The 19301-nt window shown below is 38.8% G+C and overlaps 1 protein-coding gene and 1 pseudogene across 11 annotated transcripts in view; one reads left to right on the forward strand and one right to left on the reverse strand.

The window, feature by feature from the left end:
• The first annotated feature begins 255 nt into the window (after positions 1 to 255).
• Positions 256 to 19301, forward strand: part of MBTPS2 (membrane bound transcription factor peptidase, site 2) — a 46818-nt gene continuing 27772 nt past the window's right edge. For 5 of the 11 annotated variants that reach the window (XR_015158773.1, XR_015158774.1, XM_086387251.1 and 2 more), the window contains exons 1-5: positions 256 to 429; positions 3499 to 3647; positions 5584 to 5794; positions 16162 to 16265; positions 18219 to 18346. Coding sequence is in view for 5 of the 11 variants with exons in the window: in XM_086387251.1 (XP_086243377.1) it covers positions 355 to 429; positions 3499 to 3647; positions 5584 to 5794; positions 16162 to 16265; positions 18219 to 18346 (667 nt within the window). In the remaining 6 variants the exon portion in view is untranslated. Of the gene's footprint in view, positions 430 to 3498; positions 3648 to 5329; positions 5446 to 5583; positions 5795 to 14498; positions 14627 to 16161; positions 16266 to 17269; positions 17353 to 18218; positions 18347 to 19301 lie in introns of those variants that run through there. The other 6 variants (XM_086387253.1, XM_086387250.1, XM_086387257.1 and 3 more) reach the window with 5 other exon arrangements.
• On the reverse strand, positions 8089 to 10127 carry LOC147339885 (heterogeneous nuclear ribonucleoprotein A1-like; annotated as a pseudogene).

Genomic DNA, 19301 nt, shown 5'->3' on the forward strand with positions numbered 1-19301 from the left:
AAGGAACTACACACCCCAGACCAGAACCAGAGAGAATGGAGACCAGACAGCAGGGAGGGCCAAAGACTAAGAAATCGCTAGAGGGCTCGAAGCCGTAAGCTAGCTGATGCCTAGACTGTGGCGCCTAAGTGTTCCGCGAAAATAAGCCCCCGCCCACTTTTCCGGTGCGAGCATTGCGGGCCGAGTGTCCCACCAGAAGGATCCGGAAGGAAACGAGGCCACTACGAGAAAGGAACCCGTGGCAGCTTGGTCCCTACTCAGATGCTGGGGCTGTAGGCGCCGCGCGGTCAGCTGGTTGCAGCTCGCAGGGAGGACGCCGGCGCTCGCCTTCCCTGCGCTGCCCCCGCCGCTGCCATGATTCCGGTATCGCTGGTGGTAGTGGTGGTGGGCGGCTGGACTGCCGTCTACCTGACCGACTTGGTGTTGAAGGTGAGGGCCTCGGGCCTAAGGCCCAAGCCCGTGGTGCTCAGGGTCAGGGCGCGGGATCCGAGGTCTTTTCCCCTGCCCTGTGCCTCCCGGAATGGAAGCCGTGCGGCCGGTGTCCACTTGCGGCCTTCCGCGTGGAGCGCGGTCCGGTGGAGTAAATAAAGTACGGCTGGCTGCGGGAAGGGAGTGGTGACCTGCGCATCAGCCGCAGTCGCATTGCGGGGCTCCGTAGGCCCCGCAGCCTTCGGGTCCTGCCCGGGAGGCGCCGGTAGTGGGCTCGGGAGGGCTCGCCAAACCCCACGACACTGCACCTGAGAGGAAAATAAAATGTCTGCCTGAGAAAGGCATTGTTTGCCCTCGTCTTTAAGGTCGCGACTCTCCAGAGAGTCTGGTATTGGAATGAATTTAAATCAAAGTGATTTAGATCAGTGGTTTCAGACTTTAAAGTGTGTACGATCGTCTGCAGTTCCGGTTAAAAAGCACATTCTGATTGTGCAGATCTAGGCCGGGGGCCCAAGATTCTGCATTTCTAACCCGTTCCTAACTGCTGCCAATGCCGCTAGTTAACTGACCTCACTTAAAAGTAGTGAGGATTTAGATAACTATTAACTACTCGAATTCTACTTTGTATCTTATACGCTGTTTCTTCACGCTAACCTCCCCCCCCCTACCCCCGCCCCACTTAATACCCGTCCCCCTCCACTGCCACAGACCGTTCGTACGCAGCCCATTCTTAAGTTACTTGGGTAGCGGATGTTAACAATTGTCTGACCACAGGCTTCAAGCAGCCTTTTGAAGTTGCATATTGGGGGCGGGGGTACTGTATGCGAGGAATGAAATCATGTAACTTCTCTAATATTTAATGAAAGTTCCAATTATGACTAGTTCAAACCTTCATGTTACGAATACCGTTTTAAATAGAATACTGTAGTGTGTGTGTTTTAAGTTTAATGTTAGAATGAAATGATACTTAATGTTACTTTGTTGCATTTAAACTTTCAAAGTGTGTTAGCCACTCAGTTATGTCTGACTTCTGTAGCCCCCCAGGCTCCTCTGTCCATGAAATTCCCCAGGCAAGAATACTGGAGTGAGTAGCCATTCCCTTCTCTAGGGGATCGTCCCCACCCAGGGATCAAACCTGAGTCTCCCACATTGCAGGTAGATTCTTTACCATCTGAGCCACCAGAGAAACAAAACTTGCAAAGTGAAAAGATAATACAGTAGAATCCTTAGAGCACGGGGCTGGGCTTTGCCACTTCCTAACCATTGTGACCTTGGGCAAAAATTCTCTCTGTTCCTCTATTTCTTCATCTTTAAAATAGGTTTAATAGTTGTAAAGACCTCCTGATATTATATAGAGGATTATGTTATTCATCCACGTAGAGCCCATTGCCACTCAAGCTGAGATTCAAGGACTGGCAGCATTTGCATCATCTGGGAATTTGTCAGAAATGTAGACTCTTAGGCCTCATTCCTGACCCACAGAATCAGAATCTGCATCCTCATAAGAACCCCAGGTGCTTCCTCTGCACACACTTGGCATAGTGCTTAGCATGTCATAAGCAGTACATGCCAGTGCTTATTTACACAGTGATTTTGTTGTTTGGAAAAAACAAACTCATGATTTCGTGTTGCATATATGACAGAAATCCAAAATAAAAGTAATTTTTTCAAACCTTTATAGTCTAGTCCAGTGTATGAGGTGATCAAGATGTCACTTTAAGTTCAGTAACAGCCCTTAACTCCCTAAGAGAGCCCTGTTCCTTGAGCAGAAGACCTAACTCTCATTCAAAGTATCTGCCTGGGGAATGGAGAAATCTTGGGTTTTAGGAGCCTGCACCTTTAGCTTCTCTGCTCCCAGCTTGGTCTGCTGTTCTACCCATAGTTGTCTAGGATTTCCTCAGTAGACACCTGGAAGGGTGTGTCACTCTCCTTTTCCAAGTCCTAGAAAATAAACAGGTTTAAAACTTCACCTGAAGATTGAGAGCAGAGAACATTATGGATCCAAAGGCAAACAGATACCTATATTCACATTCAGATCATATTTATGACTGATAAGACTGAAATATCCTTCTAGAGACAGAGAAATTTCTCAAATGGATGGGCATCTATATGACAAAATACTTACCATACTTACTGTAACAGATAAGAGGTCAGTAGCAGTGTATATAAAACAGCCTTATATTGTCCAAAATCCTACATTACTCAAGGACTTCAAACTTTCCTAATGATAAAACTGTTTGTTGAGCTGCATATAAGCAGCTGTCTCCCCAGCCCCAAAGAATGTTAAGGAGTCACTGAGATTAAGATGACTTTCAATAAATTTTGTATTTTTACATGGTCAAATCCAGGGTAAGTGCTTAGGGTAGTTGCTCAAAAGAGTATAGAAAGCACTGATTCCAAATAACCTGTCCCCTCTGTTGGATCGGCTGGGGGTCTTTTTAATTATAACGCAAGACCTCTTGCTGTGTAACAGGGTTTCTAGCCCTGTGCTGTCCTGTGTGGTAGCCACTAACTACATGTGGCCATCTAGCATTTGAAATGGGGCTAGTCCGAACTGAGATGTGCTCTCAAGTGTGAAGTTGACATTGAATTTCAAAGGCTTAGTGCATAAGTAAGTAAGAAAACAAATAGAATGTGAAATACTTCAATAATTATATTGATTATATTTTGAATGATGATATCTTGGTTATTTTTAGTTAAAAATACTTTTAAATTAATCTGTTTCTATTTGCCTTTTAAATTTTCTTGGCTACTGAAAAATTTTAAATTGCACATGTGACTTGCACTTGTAGCTCACATTATATTTCTTTTGAACAGTGCTGTTCTAAGCAAACATTTTTTGCCCATGGGCCGTAGTTTGCCGGACCCTGACCTCAGCAGACCAGCTAGTCCAAGACTTATACTTTAATATCCTGAAAAAATAGATAAATGTAAAGCTTTAAAAGTTATAAACATTTGATTAGTTGCTATCTTGCTTTCCTGTAGAAAACACTGCTTTTTCAAAATTTTCTTAAACATTATAAATTGTTCTTCAAATTGAGTGATGTGGAACTTTTCTTTCTCTCTCAGTCATCTGTATATTTTAAGCATTCTTATGAAGACTGGCTGGAAAACAACGGATTGAGCATCTCCCCTTTTCACATAAGATGGCAGACTGCTGTTTTCAATCGTGCCTTTTATAGTTGGGGACGGCGGAAAGCAAGGATGCTTTACCAGTGGTATTCTTCATTTTCTCTTTTTTGGTTTAGATTAGTAATTGTGATCCTGAGAAATACGTGTTAAATGAACTGTTTCCATTGTTTTCAGTTTACTGAGTTTAAAATGTTGACCATGTAAAAACTTTCTGGCTTTATATAAATGTATGGGATTGCATCATCGTGCTTTGCACACATTCACAGTCAAGATTCTGTCTTGATCTGGGTGGTGGACACATGGGCGTACATACATACATAAGAATTCAGTGAGCAGTACGCTTCAGACTTACACATTTTACCATGGAAGTTATACATCAGTGGAAAAGCAAAACGCACGTGGAGCATTTTCCACCAGGAAAACAATCTTAGAAAATTCTCTCCTCCATCATCACACATAGAAACAAGGGGTGTGGGAGTAGTAGGGCTTCCAAAAGTCTGCAGGCTTTCCTCTGTACTTCGGATGTACATATGTGTGTATGTATTTGAGGAAGGATATTTAAAATATTTATCCTCCTATAAAGCATATGCACAAACCAATGCCAGCCAGATCGCAGCAGCAGGGTCCTGGACTCCCTGGCTATGCTAGGCCTATCCCTTTAATTTAAAATATTTTAAAAATCATAGTTTATAGTGTTTATGGTTAGGGGATTTATAATGCTCTCCAGGACACCCTAGAGACTGACAGTTTCTGTAGCTGAAGAATTTTTAGTATGAGAGTAGAGGGCCTTTGTCTAAATTCCTTTTTGTTAAAAATTTAGCTCCAGCTGGAGTAGAGCTAAATATCAATAATGAGGTCATCAAAAAGCAGAAAATGCAAGAGCAAATCAAAGCAGACAAAACATAAATAATAAAGAGCAGAAATCAGTGAAATAGGAAGTATACAGTAGAGAAAATCAGCAAAGCCAAAAGCTGATTCTTTGAAAAGATTAGTAAAATTGATAAACCCGTACCATGACTAATCAACAAAAAAAGAAAACAACTAAAAATCAGAATTGGAGGAAGAAATATTACTATAGATTCTGAGACTCATTTATTTATTTTGACTGTTCTACATAACTTGTGGAATTTTATTAATAGTTCCTCAAGCAGAGATTGAACCCAGGCCCTTAGCAATGACAGCATGGAGTGAGACTCATTTTGAAAGATGAAGCTATTGTGAACAGTGCTATACATATAAATTTGACAATTTAAATGAAATGGACAAGTTCCTTGAAAAAACACAGCTTATCAAAAAGTTAGAAAATGTAATAGATTATTCCCAACTATAGAAGAATGACTTGTAATTATTAACAGTAGAAGAAACTGTTCTTAAGTTTTACCACATTACTATTTAAGCCCATGACAAAATTCAACTAAAATAAAATCCAAACAGTAGAATCAGTAGATGAAAAAGAATGGATTTCTGTAATGTCAAAGAGCTTTCATAACTATGTGAGAATAAGATAAAAACAATGCTATGTAAATGAGAAAAACAATATGAATGGAAACCAACATTTTATTGGGAACAACATTCAGCCTCTTCAGTTACGTGCCATGCTGTGCCTGCTCAGTCGCGTCCCCAACTCTTCGTGACCCCATGGACTGTAGGCCATCAGGCTTCTCTGTCCATGGGGATTCTCCAGACAAGAACACCGGAGTGGGTTGCCATGCCTTCTCTACGGGATCTTCCTGACCCAGGGACTGACTCCACGTCTTCTGTATGACAGGTGGAATTTTTACCACTGAGCCACCAGGGAAGCCCCCTTCAGTTATGAGAGAATTGTAAATTAGAACTGCTTAAAGAGCCAAGTACCTGTGCTTCAGTCAAGTATCTGAAGTTCAGGTAGGAAAAAGAAGCAAGAGTTATTGACGTTTTTAGACATTGTTTTGAAGCTATGAAATGTGGCTGGTTAACATATTTTTTAGTCCATGGATTGTGAGGGATTGTACATTTATGTATTTTTTTTTTTCCTCTTGACAGGTTCAATTTTGGAATGGTGTTTGGCGTAATTGCCATGTTCAGCTCTTTTTTTCTTCTGGGGAAAACGCTGATACAGACTTTAGGCCAAATGATGGCTGACTCTTCTTATTCCTCCTCCTCCTCCTCTTCCCATTCTTCCTCTTCTTCCTCCTCTTCCTCCTCTTCCTCCTCCTCTTCCTCACTTTACAATGAACAGGTGCTCCAAGTTGTGGTAAGTGCCTTATTACTGCTCTAAGTAGCTTTGTTGAAACATAGATATAATATATTTCTTCTGGATAGCATAATTCCTATCCATAATATAAATGTGAAAATATAGCAAAAGTCTTACAATCTCTCAAATTAGTTGCTTAAACAAAATCGTTAGTAAGAATATAGCAAAGAATTGTTGCAATGTGTAGTAGTAGGAGGAAGAGTAGGAATAGTAATAATAGAACAAATGAACTGCCAGCAAGACTGTGAACAATTACACAAGTGTTAGATTTAATTCATGTTTGTTTTCCAGTGCAGATTTGTTTTTTTAAATTGAAATATAGTTGCCATACAATACTATATAAGTTATAGATGTGCAATACAGTGATTCACAATTTTTAAAAGTTGTAATCCATTTATGCTGCTGCTGCTAAGTCGCTTCAGTCATGTCCGACTCTGTGCGACCCCATAGACGGCAGCCCACCAGGCTCCCCCGTCCCTGGGATTCTCCAGGCAGGACCACTGGAGTTGGTTGCCATTTCCTTCTCCATTTATAGTTATTATAAAATATCAACTGTATTCCCTATGTTGTAAATTATATCCTTGTAGCTTATTTTATACCTAGTTAGTAATTCATGTTGTCTTCTTGAAGTGTTGAATAATTTTGAGTGTTGAATAAGTGTTGTTACTGTCAAGGAATAAGCATACTGATTTAAAGTCTCTTTAATGTAGAAATAAATTGCATCTTAATCCTATGCGAAGTGTTACCCTTTATTCTTCATGGCTTTCAGACTGTAAGCAATAATATCCTTTTAATTAAAGGTAAAAGACCTTTTAAATGATCACTGTGATTTCTTGATGTGAAGAATGATATGCTGAGTTGTACTTCTTTGACTGTAAGCTACTTATTATAATTCCCACTTTAAAGAACATGTGTAGACCTATACCCTATCAATTCATGTTTCCAGAGTTTGAAAGGGTCCTTTACTACCAAATACCTTTTATTTAAAATTTGTTTCATTAACAGTTTCCATTTCCATGAATCATGGATGTTACATTTTTAATGAAGCAGAATGTTAGTGACTTTTAAAAATTGAAGTATAGTTGATTTACAATTGTGTTAGTTTCAGGTGTACAGCATAGTGATTCAGTATTTTATTCTTATAGCAATCTAGGAATAAGTATTGTTGTTATCCCTCATTCACAGATGAGAAAACCGAGGCACAGAGCTGTTAAGTCACTTGCCTGTGGTCACAACTAGTAAATGATGGGTCCATCACTCACCCACCACTGACTTTAAGAAAGACCAATAATTTCTCAAGGAACTATAAAGTAACTTTGACTTGTATCTAAGAGATATATGGTGGAAGGTATAAGGTATAGGAGCTAAGATGGGATATAAAAGCAGGGTCTGGTTTATGAAGGGCCATTCTAAGAAGTTTTGATTTTATCTGTATATAACAAGTCTATGCAAAATGGACTGGAGTAAGGTTTCACTGAAGATGAGGGGGCCATTTGAGAGGGCATTTGGAATAATTCATGTCAGAAGTTATAAAGATCTAAACTAAATTAATGATAAGAAGAATAAAGGGCTGGATTCAAGGGATCTTCTGAAGTGGAGTTCTCAGACCTCAGTGGTTAAGTGAATGTGAGGCTGCAGGGAGAAGAAGGAGTTGAGGATGACTCTCAGGTTACATGATTGGTTATTGTTTGCCAAGGAAGAGGATAGTAGAGAAAGAAGCAAGCTTAGAGGAAATACCATCACTGGCCTGTGACTTCTAGAATTAGAATAGGAAAAGGTTTTTTGTTTTTTTTTCCTTTGGCTTTTTAGTTTTATTTTAGTTTAACGAGGTTTTTTTTTGGGGGGGGGGTGTTTGTTTGTTTTAAAAGATATTTATTCAGCATCATAATCAGACTACTACACTTGGCAATCAGTAGCACGGGCCAGACCCCCAGGGATGGAGGAGCCTGATGGGCTGCCGTCTATGGGGTCGCACAGAGTCGGACACGACTGAAGTGACTTAGCAGCAGCAGCAGCATGGGTACAAAAAAACTATGTGAAAACTCTGTGTTGAAATGCTTTACACTTCCCACAGATTAGAAACTAAAATAGTTTGTGTGATTAGTCACAAATACATTCCTCGAGGGTTTTTTTTTGCCCATACATATGAGCATTGTCTAAAACATGTCTTCTTCGAATCAGCAGGGCGCTGCCACCACTGTGCTTGACTAAGTTTACGAATCTGTTGTAACTTGTAGCTTCCTGGTCACTTCTCTGGCTCTCCTCTCCTGCTAAGCTTTGTTTCCTGGCAGTAATTAAAACCTCCCACTGTCATAGCTACTGCTGCTGCCGGAACCACCATAGCCACCTTGGTTTCATGGTTTGGCAAATTATTGGCCTCTACCACCATCGGGGCCAGAACTTCTGCCTCCAAAGTTTCCTCCTTTCGTGGGTCCAAACTTTGAAGATTGATTGCTGTAATTGCCAGAATCATCATAGCTTCCGCCACCTCCAAATTGCTTCCATCATTACCAAATCCATTATAGCCATTCTCACAGCCACCATATCTACCACCACCATGGCTGCCACTGAAGCCACCTCAACCACTGACATTTCCTCCACGACCAAAGTTGACATTCCCACCAAAACCACCTCCATGACTACCACTAAAGTTTCCAGGACCACTTCCACCTCTTTGGCTGGATGAAGCACTAACCATCTCTTGCTTAGATACGGTTTTCCTTATTTCACAGTTGTGGCCATACACAGTGTGGTATTTCTGAATGACAGTCTTGTCTATGGAGTCATTGTCATCAAAGATTACAGAAGGCATTCTTTTTGCTGTTGCCTCAGTCACTTTTTTCCCCGCATACTGTTCAAAATAACATGTTAGGCACTGTTTTCATTATCTTCTTTAATGCCACCAACAAAAATCTTTTTCACAGTTAAGTGGACACCAGGTCTTTGAGAATCTTCTCTTGAGACAGCCCTCTTTGGTTCCACAGCTCTTGCATCTACCTTGTGTGGTCTTCCATTCATAATCGAATTCACCTCCTCCACTGTGGTGTATATGACAAACCCAAAGCCTCTGGAGTGCTTGGTGTTTGGATCCCTCCTTACCACACAGTCTGAGTGTACCCCAAAGCTCAGAATGGCTCCTCAGACTCACATTGGTTGTCAAAGCTCAGACCTCTGATGAAGAGCTTCCACAGGCTTTCTGGGCTCTTTGATAAACTCCAACTTAGACTTGACTGTAGTGGAGGAGACTTCAGTGATGCTTACGTGGCGTCATCCACAGGCAAAAAGAAGCTAACAGGCTTTTTAAATTAGTTTTTTATTTGATGAATTTTACATATTACAATTTGTACATTTAAGGTATACAGCATGTTACTTTCATACATTTATTTATTGTAATATTGCCATTGGAGCAATATCTATCAGATTATATTATTATAGTATAGTATTATTGATTTTAGTCTTTATACTGTGCTTTAGATCTCCGTGGCTTATTTGCTACTCATTACAACTTTGTACCCTTAAACACTCATTCTTATCAGCACCCCCTATCTTCTGGTAACCACCATTTTACGCTATTTTTTTTTTTTTTAACAGATTGGACTTTTTTAGATTCCATATGTAAGTGATACCATTTAGTACTTGTTTTTCTCTGACTTATCTCACTTCGCATCATGTGGTCAAGGTCTATCCATGTTGTTGCAAATGGCAGGATAGCTTCCTTTCTCATACGTGAATAATATTCTATTATGTATGTATATTGCTACATTGTTTTCATCCATTCATCTATTGGTGGTCATTTGGGTCATTTCCATAATCTTTGCTATTGTGGTAAACATCAGTTCAGTTCAGTCGCTTGGTTGCGGCCCCACGGACTGCAGCACGCCAGGCTTCCCTGTCCATCACCAACTCCTGGACTTTACTCAAACTCATGTCCATTGAGTCTGTGATGCCATCCAACCATCTCATCCTCTGTCGTCCCCTTCTCCTCCCGCCTTCAGTCTTTCACACCATCAGGGTCTTTTCAAATGAGTCAGTTCTTCACATCAGGTGGCCAGAGTGATAAAGTGATAAACATAGATATGCATATACCTCATCAAAATATTTTCATTTCCTTTGGGTGTATACCCAGAAGTAGAATTGATTGATCATATGTTAGATCTATTTTAACTTTTTGAGGAACCTCCATATTGTTTTCCATAGTGGTTGGACTAATTTATATTTCCACCAACAGTGCATTAGGGTTCCTTTTTCACCACATCCTTGCCAACACATGTGTTGTCTCTTCTTTCTTTTTTTTTTTAATTTATTTGGCTGTGCTAGTTCTTACCTGAGGCATATAGGATCTTAGTTTCTGCTTGTGGGATCTAGTTTCCTGATCAGGCATCAAACCCAGAACCCCTGCACTGGGAGCACCAGGGAAATCCCTCTTCTCTGCTTGATGATAGCCATTCTAACAGGTGTGAGGTGTTATCTCACTGTGGTTTTGATTGGCATGTCCCTGATGATTAGTAATGTTGAACATTTTTTCATGTGTCTTTTGGCCATTTTGAGGTCTTCTTTGGAACTAGTACTTCTGCTCATTTTTAAATCAGATTGTTGGGGAAGGGGTTGTTTGTTATTAAGTTTTGTTAGTTGTTTATATCTTTTGGATATTAACCCCTTATCCAGTACATGGTTTGCAGAAATATTCTCACATTCTGCAGGCTGCCATTGATTGTTTCTTTCACTATGCAGGAGCTTTTGAGTTTAACGTAATCTCATTTGTTGATTTTTACTTTTATTGTTTGTGCTTTTGGTGTCATGTCCAAAAAAGTCATTACCTGAATAGCAAAGTGATATTTAGAGAAGAAATTATTTATTTTGTTTTCTTTTCCGCTTATTCATAGAGCTCACAAAATATTGACTCTCTTAGGAGAGCCATGCATTGGAGCCATTAAGAAGTCCACTACCCTCTGTGTATCTACCTGGCATGTTTTTGTTTAGGTTTGTTATATCTCCTGACTTTGATATGAGTGCTTGTAGCTCAAAGAACTAACTTTCTGTTTATTCTGTAATTATCTATGGCCTCATTCAGTATTAGTTCCCAAAAACCTGACACTCTGTGTTATTGAGAGGTCAGTATTCTGGTACATCTAATGCCCTGTGTGATCATGGCTGAGACAGATGGACAGTCAAGTACCACTGCCAGCAAATAAGACCTACCATCTGTTGATATATTCACATACTCAAATCCTTACCTTATTTCATTATTAAACCCATTGATGTAAAAAGGAAAAGGAATCAATATCCTATTGGATCAAGCCTACTGATTTATTTGAAATAAAGGTAAGATAACCTGAATAATTTATGATATAGAGGAAATGTATTAGAATCTTAAGTATATCAATTTAGAGAGGTATCAGAAATAAGGAAACTATAGGTCTGAATAGACAGATACCTGGCAACATGGGAAAGGAACAGATATGTAGAAAAAGGTACACTGATGTTGGCCTTGGAGTACACAATGAAACAGGGCAAGGGCTAATAAAGTTTTGCCAAGAGAACACACTGGTCATAGCAAACACCCTCTTCGAACAACACAAGAGAAGACTCTACACATGGACATCACCAAATGGTCAATACTGAAATCAGATTGATTATATTCTTTGCAGCCAAAGATGGAGAAGCTCTATACAGTCAGAAAAACAAGACTAGGAGCTGACTGTGGCTCAGATCATGAACTCTTTATTGCCAAATTCAGACTTAAGTTGAAGAAAGTAGGGAAAACCACTAGACCATTCAGGTATGACCTAAATCAAATCCCTTATGATTATACAGTGGAAGTGACAAACAGATTCAAGGGATTAGATCTGATAGACAGAGTGCCCGAAGAACTATGGATGGAGGTTCATGACATTGCACAGGAGGCAGTGATCAAAACCATCCCCAAGAAAAAGAAATGCAAAAAGGCAAAATGGTTGTCTGAGGAGGCTTTACAAATAGCTGAGAAAAGAAGAGACGTGAAAGGCAAAGAAAAAAAGGAAAGATATACTCATTTGAATGCAGAATTCCAAAGAACAGCAAAGAGAGATAAGAAAGCCTTCCTCAGTGATCAGTGCAAAGAAATAGAGGAAAACAATAGAATGGGAAAGACTAGTGATCGCTTCAAGAAACTTAGAGATACCAAGAGAATTTTTCACGCAAAAATGGGCACAATCAAGGACAGAAATGGTATAGACCGAACAGAAGCAGAAGATATTAAGAAGAGTTGGCAAGAATACACAGAAGAACTATTCAAAAAAGATCTTCATGACCCAGATAATCACGATAGTGTGATCACTCACCTAGAGCCAGACTGGAATGCAGAATCAAGTGGACCTTAGGAACCATCACTATGAACAAAGCTAGTGGAGGTGATGGAATTCTAGCTGAGCTATTTCACATCCTAAAAGATGATGCTGTGAAAGTGCTGCACTCAATATGCCAGCAAATTTGGGAAACTCAGCAGTGGCCACAGGACTGGAAAAGGTCAGTTTTCATTCCAATCCCAAAGAAAGGCAATGCCAAAGAATGCTCAAACTACCGCACAATTGCACTCATCTCACACACTAGCAAAGTAATGCTCAAAATTCTCCAATCCAGACTTCAACAGTATGTTAACTGAGGACTTCCAGGTATTCAAGCTGGATTTAGAAAAGGGAGAGGAACCAGAGGTCAAATTGCCAACATCCGTTTGCTAGATAATAGAAAAAGCAAGAGAGTTCCAGATAAACGTCTACTTCTGCTTCATTGACTATGCCAAAGCCTTTACTGTGTGGATCCCAACAAACTGGAAAATTCTTAAAGAGATGGAAATATAAGACCAACTGACCTGCCTCCTGAGAAATATGTATGCAGGTCAAGAAGCAACAGTTAGAACTAGACATGGAACAACAGACTGGTTCCAAATTGGGAAAGGAGTACGTCAGGGCTGTATATTGTCACCCTGCTTATTTAACTTATATGCAGAGTACATCATGAGACATGCCAAGTTGGATGAAGCACAAGCTGGAATCAAGATTGCCGGGAAAAATATCAATAACCTCAGATATGCAGATGACACCACCCTTATGGCAGAAAGCGAAGAACTAAAGAGCCTCTTGATGAAAGTGAAAGAAGAGAGTGAAAAACTGGCTTAAAACTCAACATTCAGAAAACTAAGATCATGGCACCTGGTTCCATCGCTTCATGGCAAGTAGATGGGGAAACAATGGAAACAGTGAGAATCTTTCTTTGGGCTTCAAAATAACTGCAGATGGTGACTGCAGCCATGAAAGTAAAAGACACTTGCTCCTTGGAAGAAAAGTTTTGACCAACCTAGACAGCATATTAAAAAACAGAGACGTTACTTTGCCAACAAAGGTCAGTCTAGTCAAAGCTATAGTTTTTCCAGTCGTCATGTATGGATGTGAGAGTTGGACTATAAAGAAAGATGAGCACTGAAGAATGGATGCTTTTGAACTGTGGTGTTGGAGAAGACTCTTGAGAGTCCCTTGGACAGCAAGGAGATCATACCAGTCCATTCTAAAGGAAATCAGTCCTGAATATTCATTGGAAGGACTGATGCTGAAGCTGAAACTCCAATACTTTGGCCACCTGATGCAAAGAACTGACTCATGTGAAAAGACTGATGCTGGGAAAGATTGAAGACGGGAAGAGAAGGGGATGACAGAGGATGAGATGGTTGGATGGCATCAAAGACTCAATGGACATAAGTTTGAATAAACTCCAGGAGTTGGTGACGAACAGGGAGGCCTGGGGTGCCACAGTCCATGGGGTCACAAAAACGACTGAGCGACTGAACTGAAGTGATGTTCTTGGAGAGTTGCTTAATAGGGTCTGAGTAGAGAGAACTTCAGATAATGAGCATCATAAAAATGTACATATCCTCTGACCATTTACTTCTACCTCTGGGACTCTAGGTTAAGGAAATACTTCCAAATTATAGAAAATGTCGTATTTATCAAGCTTTTTATCCTAACCTTTATGAAGAATTGGAAACAACCACAATACATAATTGAGGATTGCTTAAATTATGGGATTGTCATTCAGGGTAATTTTATGAGTACATTAAAAATGATGACTATGAAAGCTAGTTTCTTAACTAGAGAAAGGACTCTTAGAATCAATGAATTTAGAAAGCAGTCCAAGCAGCATGGTTTGAATCTCTTCTTCAGTTACTAAAAAAGGCTTCAAAGTGAAATCCCTTTGTTAAACACAAAAAGAAACTGTAACTGAATTAAAATTAAACTGTGAAATTAAAAAAGACCTTGAAAGGAGAAAAATCAGGTTTCTGTTTATAGGAACACAGAATGAGAAAGACATGCATAAAATTAATGGCAAAACCATATATTTGATCACATAAACATTTTTGTGTATAAAAAACTGAAAGCAAAATAAAAAGACAAAAAACTTGGGACTACATCTGTGGCAGGAATCACAGAAAACAGATGATTGATATTTTAAGTGATCTTACAGTCAATAAGAAAACACAATACTCTAAGGAGAAAAAAAAATGGACAAGTCAGGAGATCTCACAAAAGATATCCCAGTGGTCAAAAAGTCGGAGAATGGGTGTTCAACTTAATAAGCATCAAAGAAATAGAAATCAAACAATGGGATGCTTTTTATTCCTCTGAAATTGCAGATTTGAATAAAATGAGTTTGCCCAAGGTTATGGAAGGGTCTGCTTTTGGAGAGCAGTTTGATCTGTGTCAAAATTTTTAAAGTATAATTGATTTTATTACTTCTCTGTTAGGCATGATGTAAACGGTAGACAAGGATTATCTCTTGCAATCCTTAGAATCACCCTTTCAGGTAAATAACATGGTTATTTCCATATTAATGATGTAGAAAATGAAGTGTTGGAGGAATAATCCAAACTTCTTCAAGGTTCCTTATATAGTATAATGGAGCCAGAACATCAGACACACCTGATGTTGTCACCAGAGTGTGAACCAACCATGCTTGCCTAACAGTTTATCCCCTAGATATTTATGTATCTAAGACTGAATATGTTTATCACAGTATTTTGTAAGAGCAGAAACCTTTCAAAACAATTGAAATGCCCAACAGTCTACTCCATGGAATACAATGCCGGTATTAAAAATCATATTGAACCAGAAAATATTCATGGGAAAATGTTTGTAATACATTTGTGAAAGGGGCAGATTTCAAAACCATGTTTATAATAAAAATATAGTTTTTAAATACGGAGAAGCTCTTTTGCTGATGGAGAAGCCAACAAAAACAAGACCAGGAACTGACTGTGGCTCAGATCATTTTCTCAGTCAGCGCCAAAGAATTGATGCTTTTGAACTGTGGTGTTGGAGAAGACTCTTGAGAGTCCCTTGGACAGCAAGATCAAACCAGTCCATCCTAAAGGAAATCAGTCCTGAATATTCATTGGAAGGACTGATGCTGAAGCTGAAACTCCAATACTTTGGCCATCTGATGTGAAGAACTGACTCACTGGAAAAGACTCTGATGCTGGGAAAGATTGAAGGCGGGAAGAGAAGGGGACAACAAAGGATGAGATTGTTGGATGGCATCACCGACTCAGTGGACATGAGTTTGGGTAAACTTTGGGAGTTGGTGACAGACAGGGAAGCCTGGCATGCCGTAGTCCATGGGGTCGCAAGGACTCAGACACGACTGAGTGACTGAACTGAACTGAACTGATGTTCCATATGGCTTTCTTTTTGCATTAAACTTCAATTTTTATATATTTATGTGTCATTTTGATAGTGCTTTTATCACCAATGTACTAGACAAACTGATGAAATAGAAAAAATGAAAGGCATGGTGCTCCTACACCAATAAGGCACTTTTATTATGCTGCCTTTAATGATCAACTCTCATTTAACTTGATAGTGGTAAAATGAAACTGACTGAAGAGGGGGTGGAGACTTCCTGTATCACTCACATAAGTACTTGAAACCTTGCAATAACACTTTGGCAGAAGGACTGGGAATTGTAACAAGAATTCCCACATCGGGCTTCCAGCCCTTAAGAATGAATCGGCTGCTGACTCCTTCACTGTCCCTCTGACTTTCCTGGCACTTTGCCAGGTTCCCTAATTCTTTCCCATGGTAAAGAGTTTGGGAAGCTAATATTTCAGTTTTTTAATCTGGTGTTTCCTATTCTCTTTAGATTGATGTGCTTAGTTAAAAAAAAAAAAAAAACCTGGTGTTTTTATTTTTATTGTGATGGAAATGGAGAAGTGGACCATCAGTGTTTATATTACTTTTAGCTTACAGAACATTGGATTTGGAAGTTTAGATGTTAGTACAGAGTGAACATCCAGGTCTCTTGGTGCCCAAATGTGTATTTGTCATTGTTTCTATGAACAGGTTCCTGGCATTAATTTACCCGTCAACCAACTGACCTATTTCTTCGCTGCAGTCCTCATTAGTGGTGTTGTACATGAAATTGGACATGGAATAGCAGCTATTAGGTAATGATATTTCCCTCTTTCTCTATATATATACGGGATGCAAAAAAAGCATTTCATTTAGAAGGACTTATTACTAAAATCTGGGACTTCCCAGGTGGTGCTAATGGCAAAGAACCCACCTGCCAATGCAGGAGAAATAAGAGACACGGGTTTGATCCCTGGGTTGGGAAGATCCTCTGGAGTAGGGAAAGGCAACCCACTCCAGTATTCTTGCCTGGAGAATTCCATGGACAGAGGAGCCTGACGTACTACAGTCCATGGGATCGCAGAGTCGGGCACGACTGAAGCAACTTACCACTCACACGTTACTAAAATCTGCTACATTTGATACTTTTTCTTTCTGTGACTACTGCCCAGTGCATATCCACCATTATTACTTTAAGCTACCTTCTCTTTTGTAGACATTAATATATTGATGAATATGCTTAGTTAATTGTGCACATCTATAATCTGGGACTTTCTGTCCTTTGTCCTTTGCCAGCATGGTTATATCCTCATAGTGCATCACTATTTTCATCCAATCCCGAAACCTAATCTTTATATTCATCATTGGATCAGAATGATAACCACTGCAGTCAAATCCCATCCACCTGCCTTCTTAGTACTTACTTTGGCTCATCATCTGAAATACTTTCCTGCTTCTACTCATGGCCTCTGCTGCCTACAGCAAGAACACTGAAAGCTCTGGGTTTGTTAACAAATATCATAGCCTGTCTAGAAAACCAAGTGGGAAAAGATAAGGGAGGATGAGACCTGGGACTTGCTTCAAGTATCATGCCCTGTTCTTGTCTTGACTCTCCAAGTGTATCATTGTAATTATACCTGAGCATTTTAAAGTCTCCTAAATGTGTGAAATCGTGATAGGGGAGAGAGTGAGTCACAACTCCCCTTTATTCCTGATAATGAACACACATACTGATGGGAATGTGTTTCATCCTTTGGGTGTGTGGACCACATAAAAAGTTTTAAAGGAGAAGATTTAATCATTTCTTATTACTTTCCAGTTGCTTATGAAAAGAGTCTGTTGACTCTCATCTTGACAGAGAGTCTTGACCCTCATCTTGACAGAGCATATACTGTTACACAGGTGTGCCATGTAGTGGTTTAAATGGGCGGCTAGTTTTTTTTCTCTCTTTCATCTTTGTTTCCTCTTCTTTAGCTCTGTAGCTTTTAGGGTTTTACATAGAAAAGCATTGTTATTAACAGTTTAATAATTCATAATATGTTTATGAAATAGTATGGGTAATTTTTTATAAAATCCCAGTTGCTGAGAAAAAGTGAATTTTACAGTCATCTTAGATATTTAATGCTAGGTGACAGCACAAAATATTTAGATGATACTTTTTGTCAGAGTAGCTGAGTGGTCTTTTGAGGCTTTTAAATGTAATTCCATTTTCAGAGAATGAGTTGATAAAAAAACAGTTATCTTGAGGACAATCTGAGCATTATGTATTTTAAAATGTACTTAACATTAATTCAGCAATAATACATTTAGATAAAATGCCATCCTTACAATAGCTAAGACAAATATAAATATTTAAATTATTTATTAATACTTGAATTCTATTTTCTACCATCTCCTTCCCTGAAAATAATTCAGAGTAAACCATAAAAATGTTTTTTTTTTTTTTAGTTTCTCACAGAAATATTATTGCTTTGTATTTGTGACTAATTTTAAGTTATTTGCTCAGCATATTGGTTTCTAAAAACTTTGAAGTTATAAGCTATTTCAGAATGCCCTGTTTTACAAAACATAATTTCACTGATAACTAAATCTGTATGCTATTATAAAATTATGATATACATGTATATCATATATAATTCTTTGTCCAGAGAGACGTGTATTTTAAACAAGAATTTGAATTACATTGGGGAGTTTTATGATTACATGCATTATTAATTTGAAAAATGTGATACTAGTAGTAAATTCCTTTTTCTTATGTGATTTCTTAGGGAACAAGTTCGATTTAATGGCTTTGGGATTTTTCTCTTCATTATTTATCCTGGAGCATTTGTTGATCTGTTCACCACTCATTTGCAACTTATATCACCAGTCCAACAGCTAAGGATATTTTGTGCAGGTAAAAGATTTAAATTTCTTTATATATCTGTGTGATTAGTGGTTTTATGGAAAGTACTCACATCACAAATGTGGTTGATAAACTCAGATTATAAGACTTTAAGTTCAAAGTAGTAGAGCAAAATAATTTACATTGCAGTTTTTTACCCCATTTTTTAACATGAGTTATTTTTAAAAGATTAAAAGTAAAATGAGCAGAACATACTATGAAAATATGGATAAAGCATTGAAGTAGACATGTTCAGTTCAGTCGCTCAGTCGTGTCCCTGTCCATCACCAACTCCTGGAGTCCACCGAAACCCATGTCCATTGAGTCTGTGATGCCATCCAACCATTTCATCCGAAGCAGACATGGGAGGTCACTAAATAATCATAAGGAATATAATCCATGATGAAAATGTAATCATGCGTCTTACTGAATAAACAAATCATCAAAACAAAAATAGAAAAAAGTACCAGGAAAAAACACAAACGTAATAAAGGAGGCTTGTCTCTCAACAAATGGCAGTTATGTACGAAAAAGTCTTTATTGTTGAAGCTCTGATTACTAAGATAAAAGTCAATAGTTATGTCAAACCCTATACCATGACAGTTTATTTTCAAGTGCCCAGGAAACTAATAAAAATTGGCCAGTTAAATTCAAAATCATAATTGCAGTATTTTTTTTAATGGTAATGAAGTAATGTGTAAAGTTTTGCTAAAATGAAAAGTCACTACCTTAGGCAGTTATTATGAAATAAGAAATGAAAGTATATCAGTTAAGCAGTCAACTAAAGAAATGAGAAAAGAACTATGAAATAGGTAAGAATTGATGTAATTAGTATAGATAGATAGATACAGTCGGTTAGTCGTGTCCAACTCTTTGCGATCCCATGGACTGTAGCCTGCCAGGCTCCTCTGTCCGTGGAATTCTCCAGGCAAGAATACTGCATCAGTTCAGTTCAGTCACTCAATTG

Source organism: Bos grunniens, chromosome X, assembly GCF_055505025.1.
Source record: "Bos grunniens cultivar Pamir isolate PY7600 chromosome X, Bosgru_T2T1.0, whole genome shotgun sequence".
In the NCBI taxonomy this organism is placed as follows: domain Eukaryota; kingdom Metazoa; phylum Chordata; class Mammalia; order Artiodactyla; family Bovidae; genus Bos; species Bos grunniens.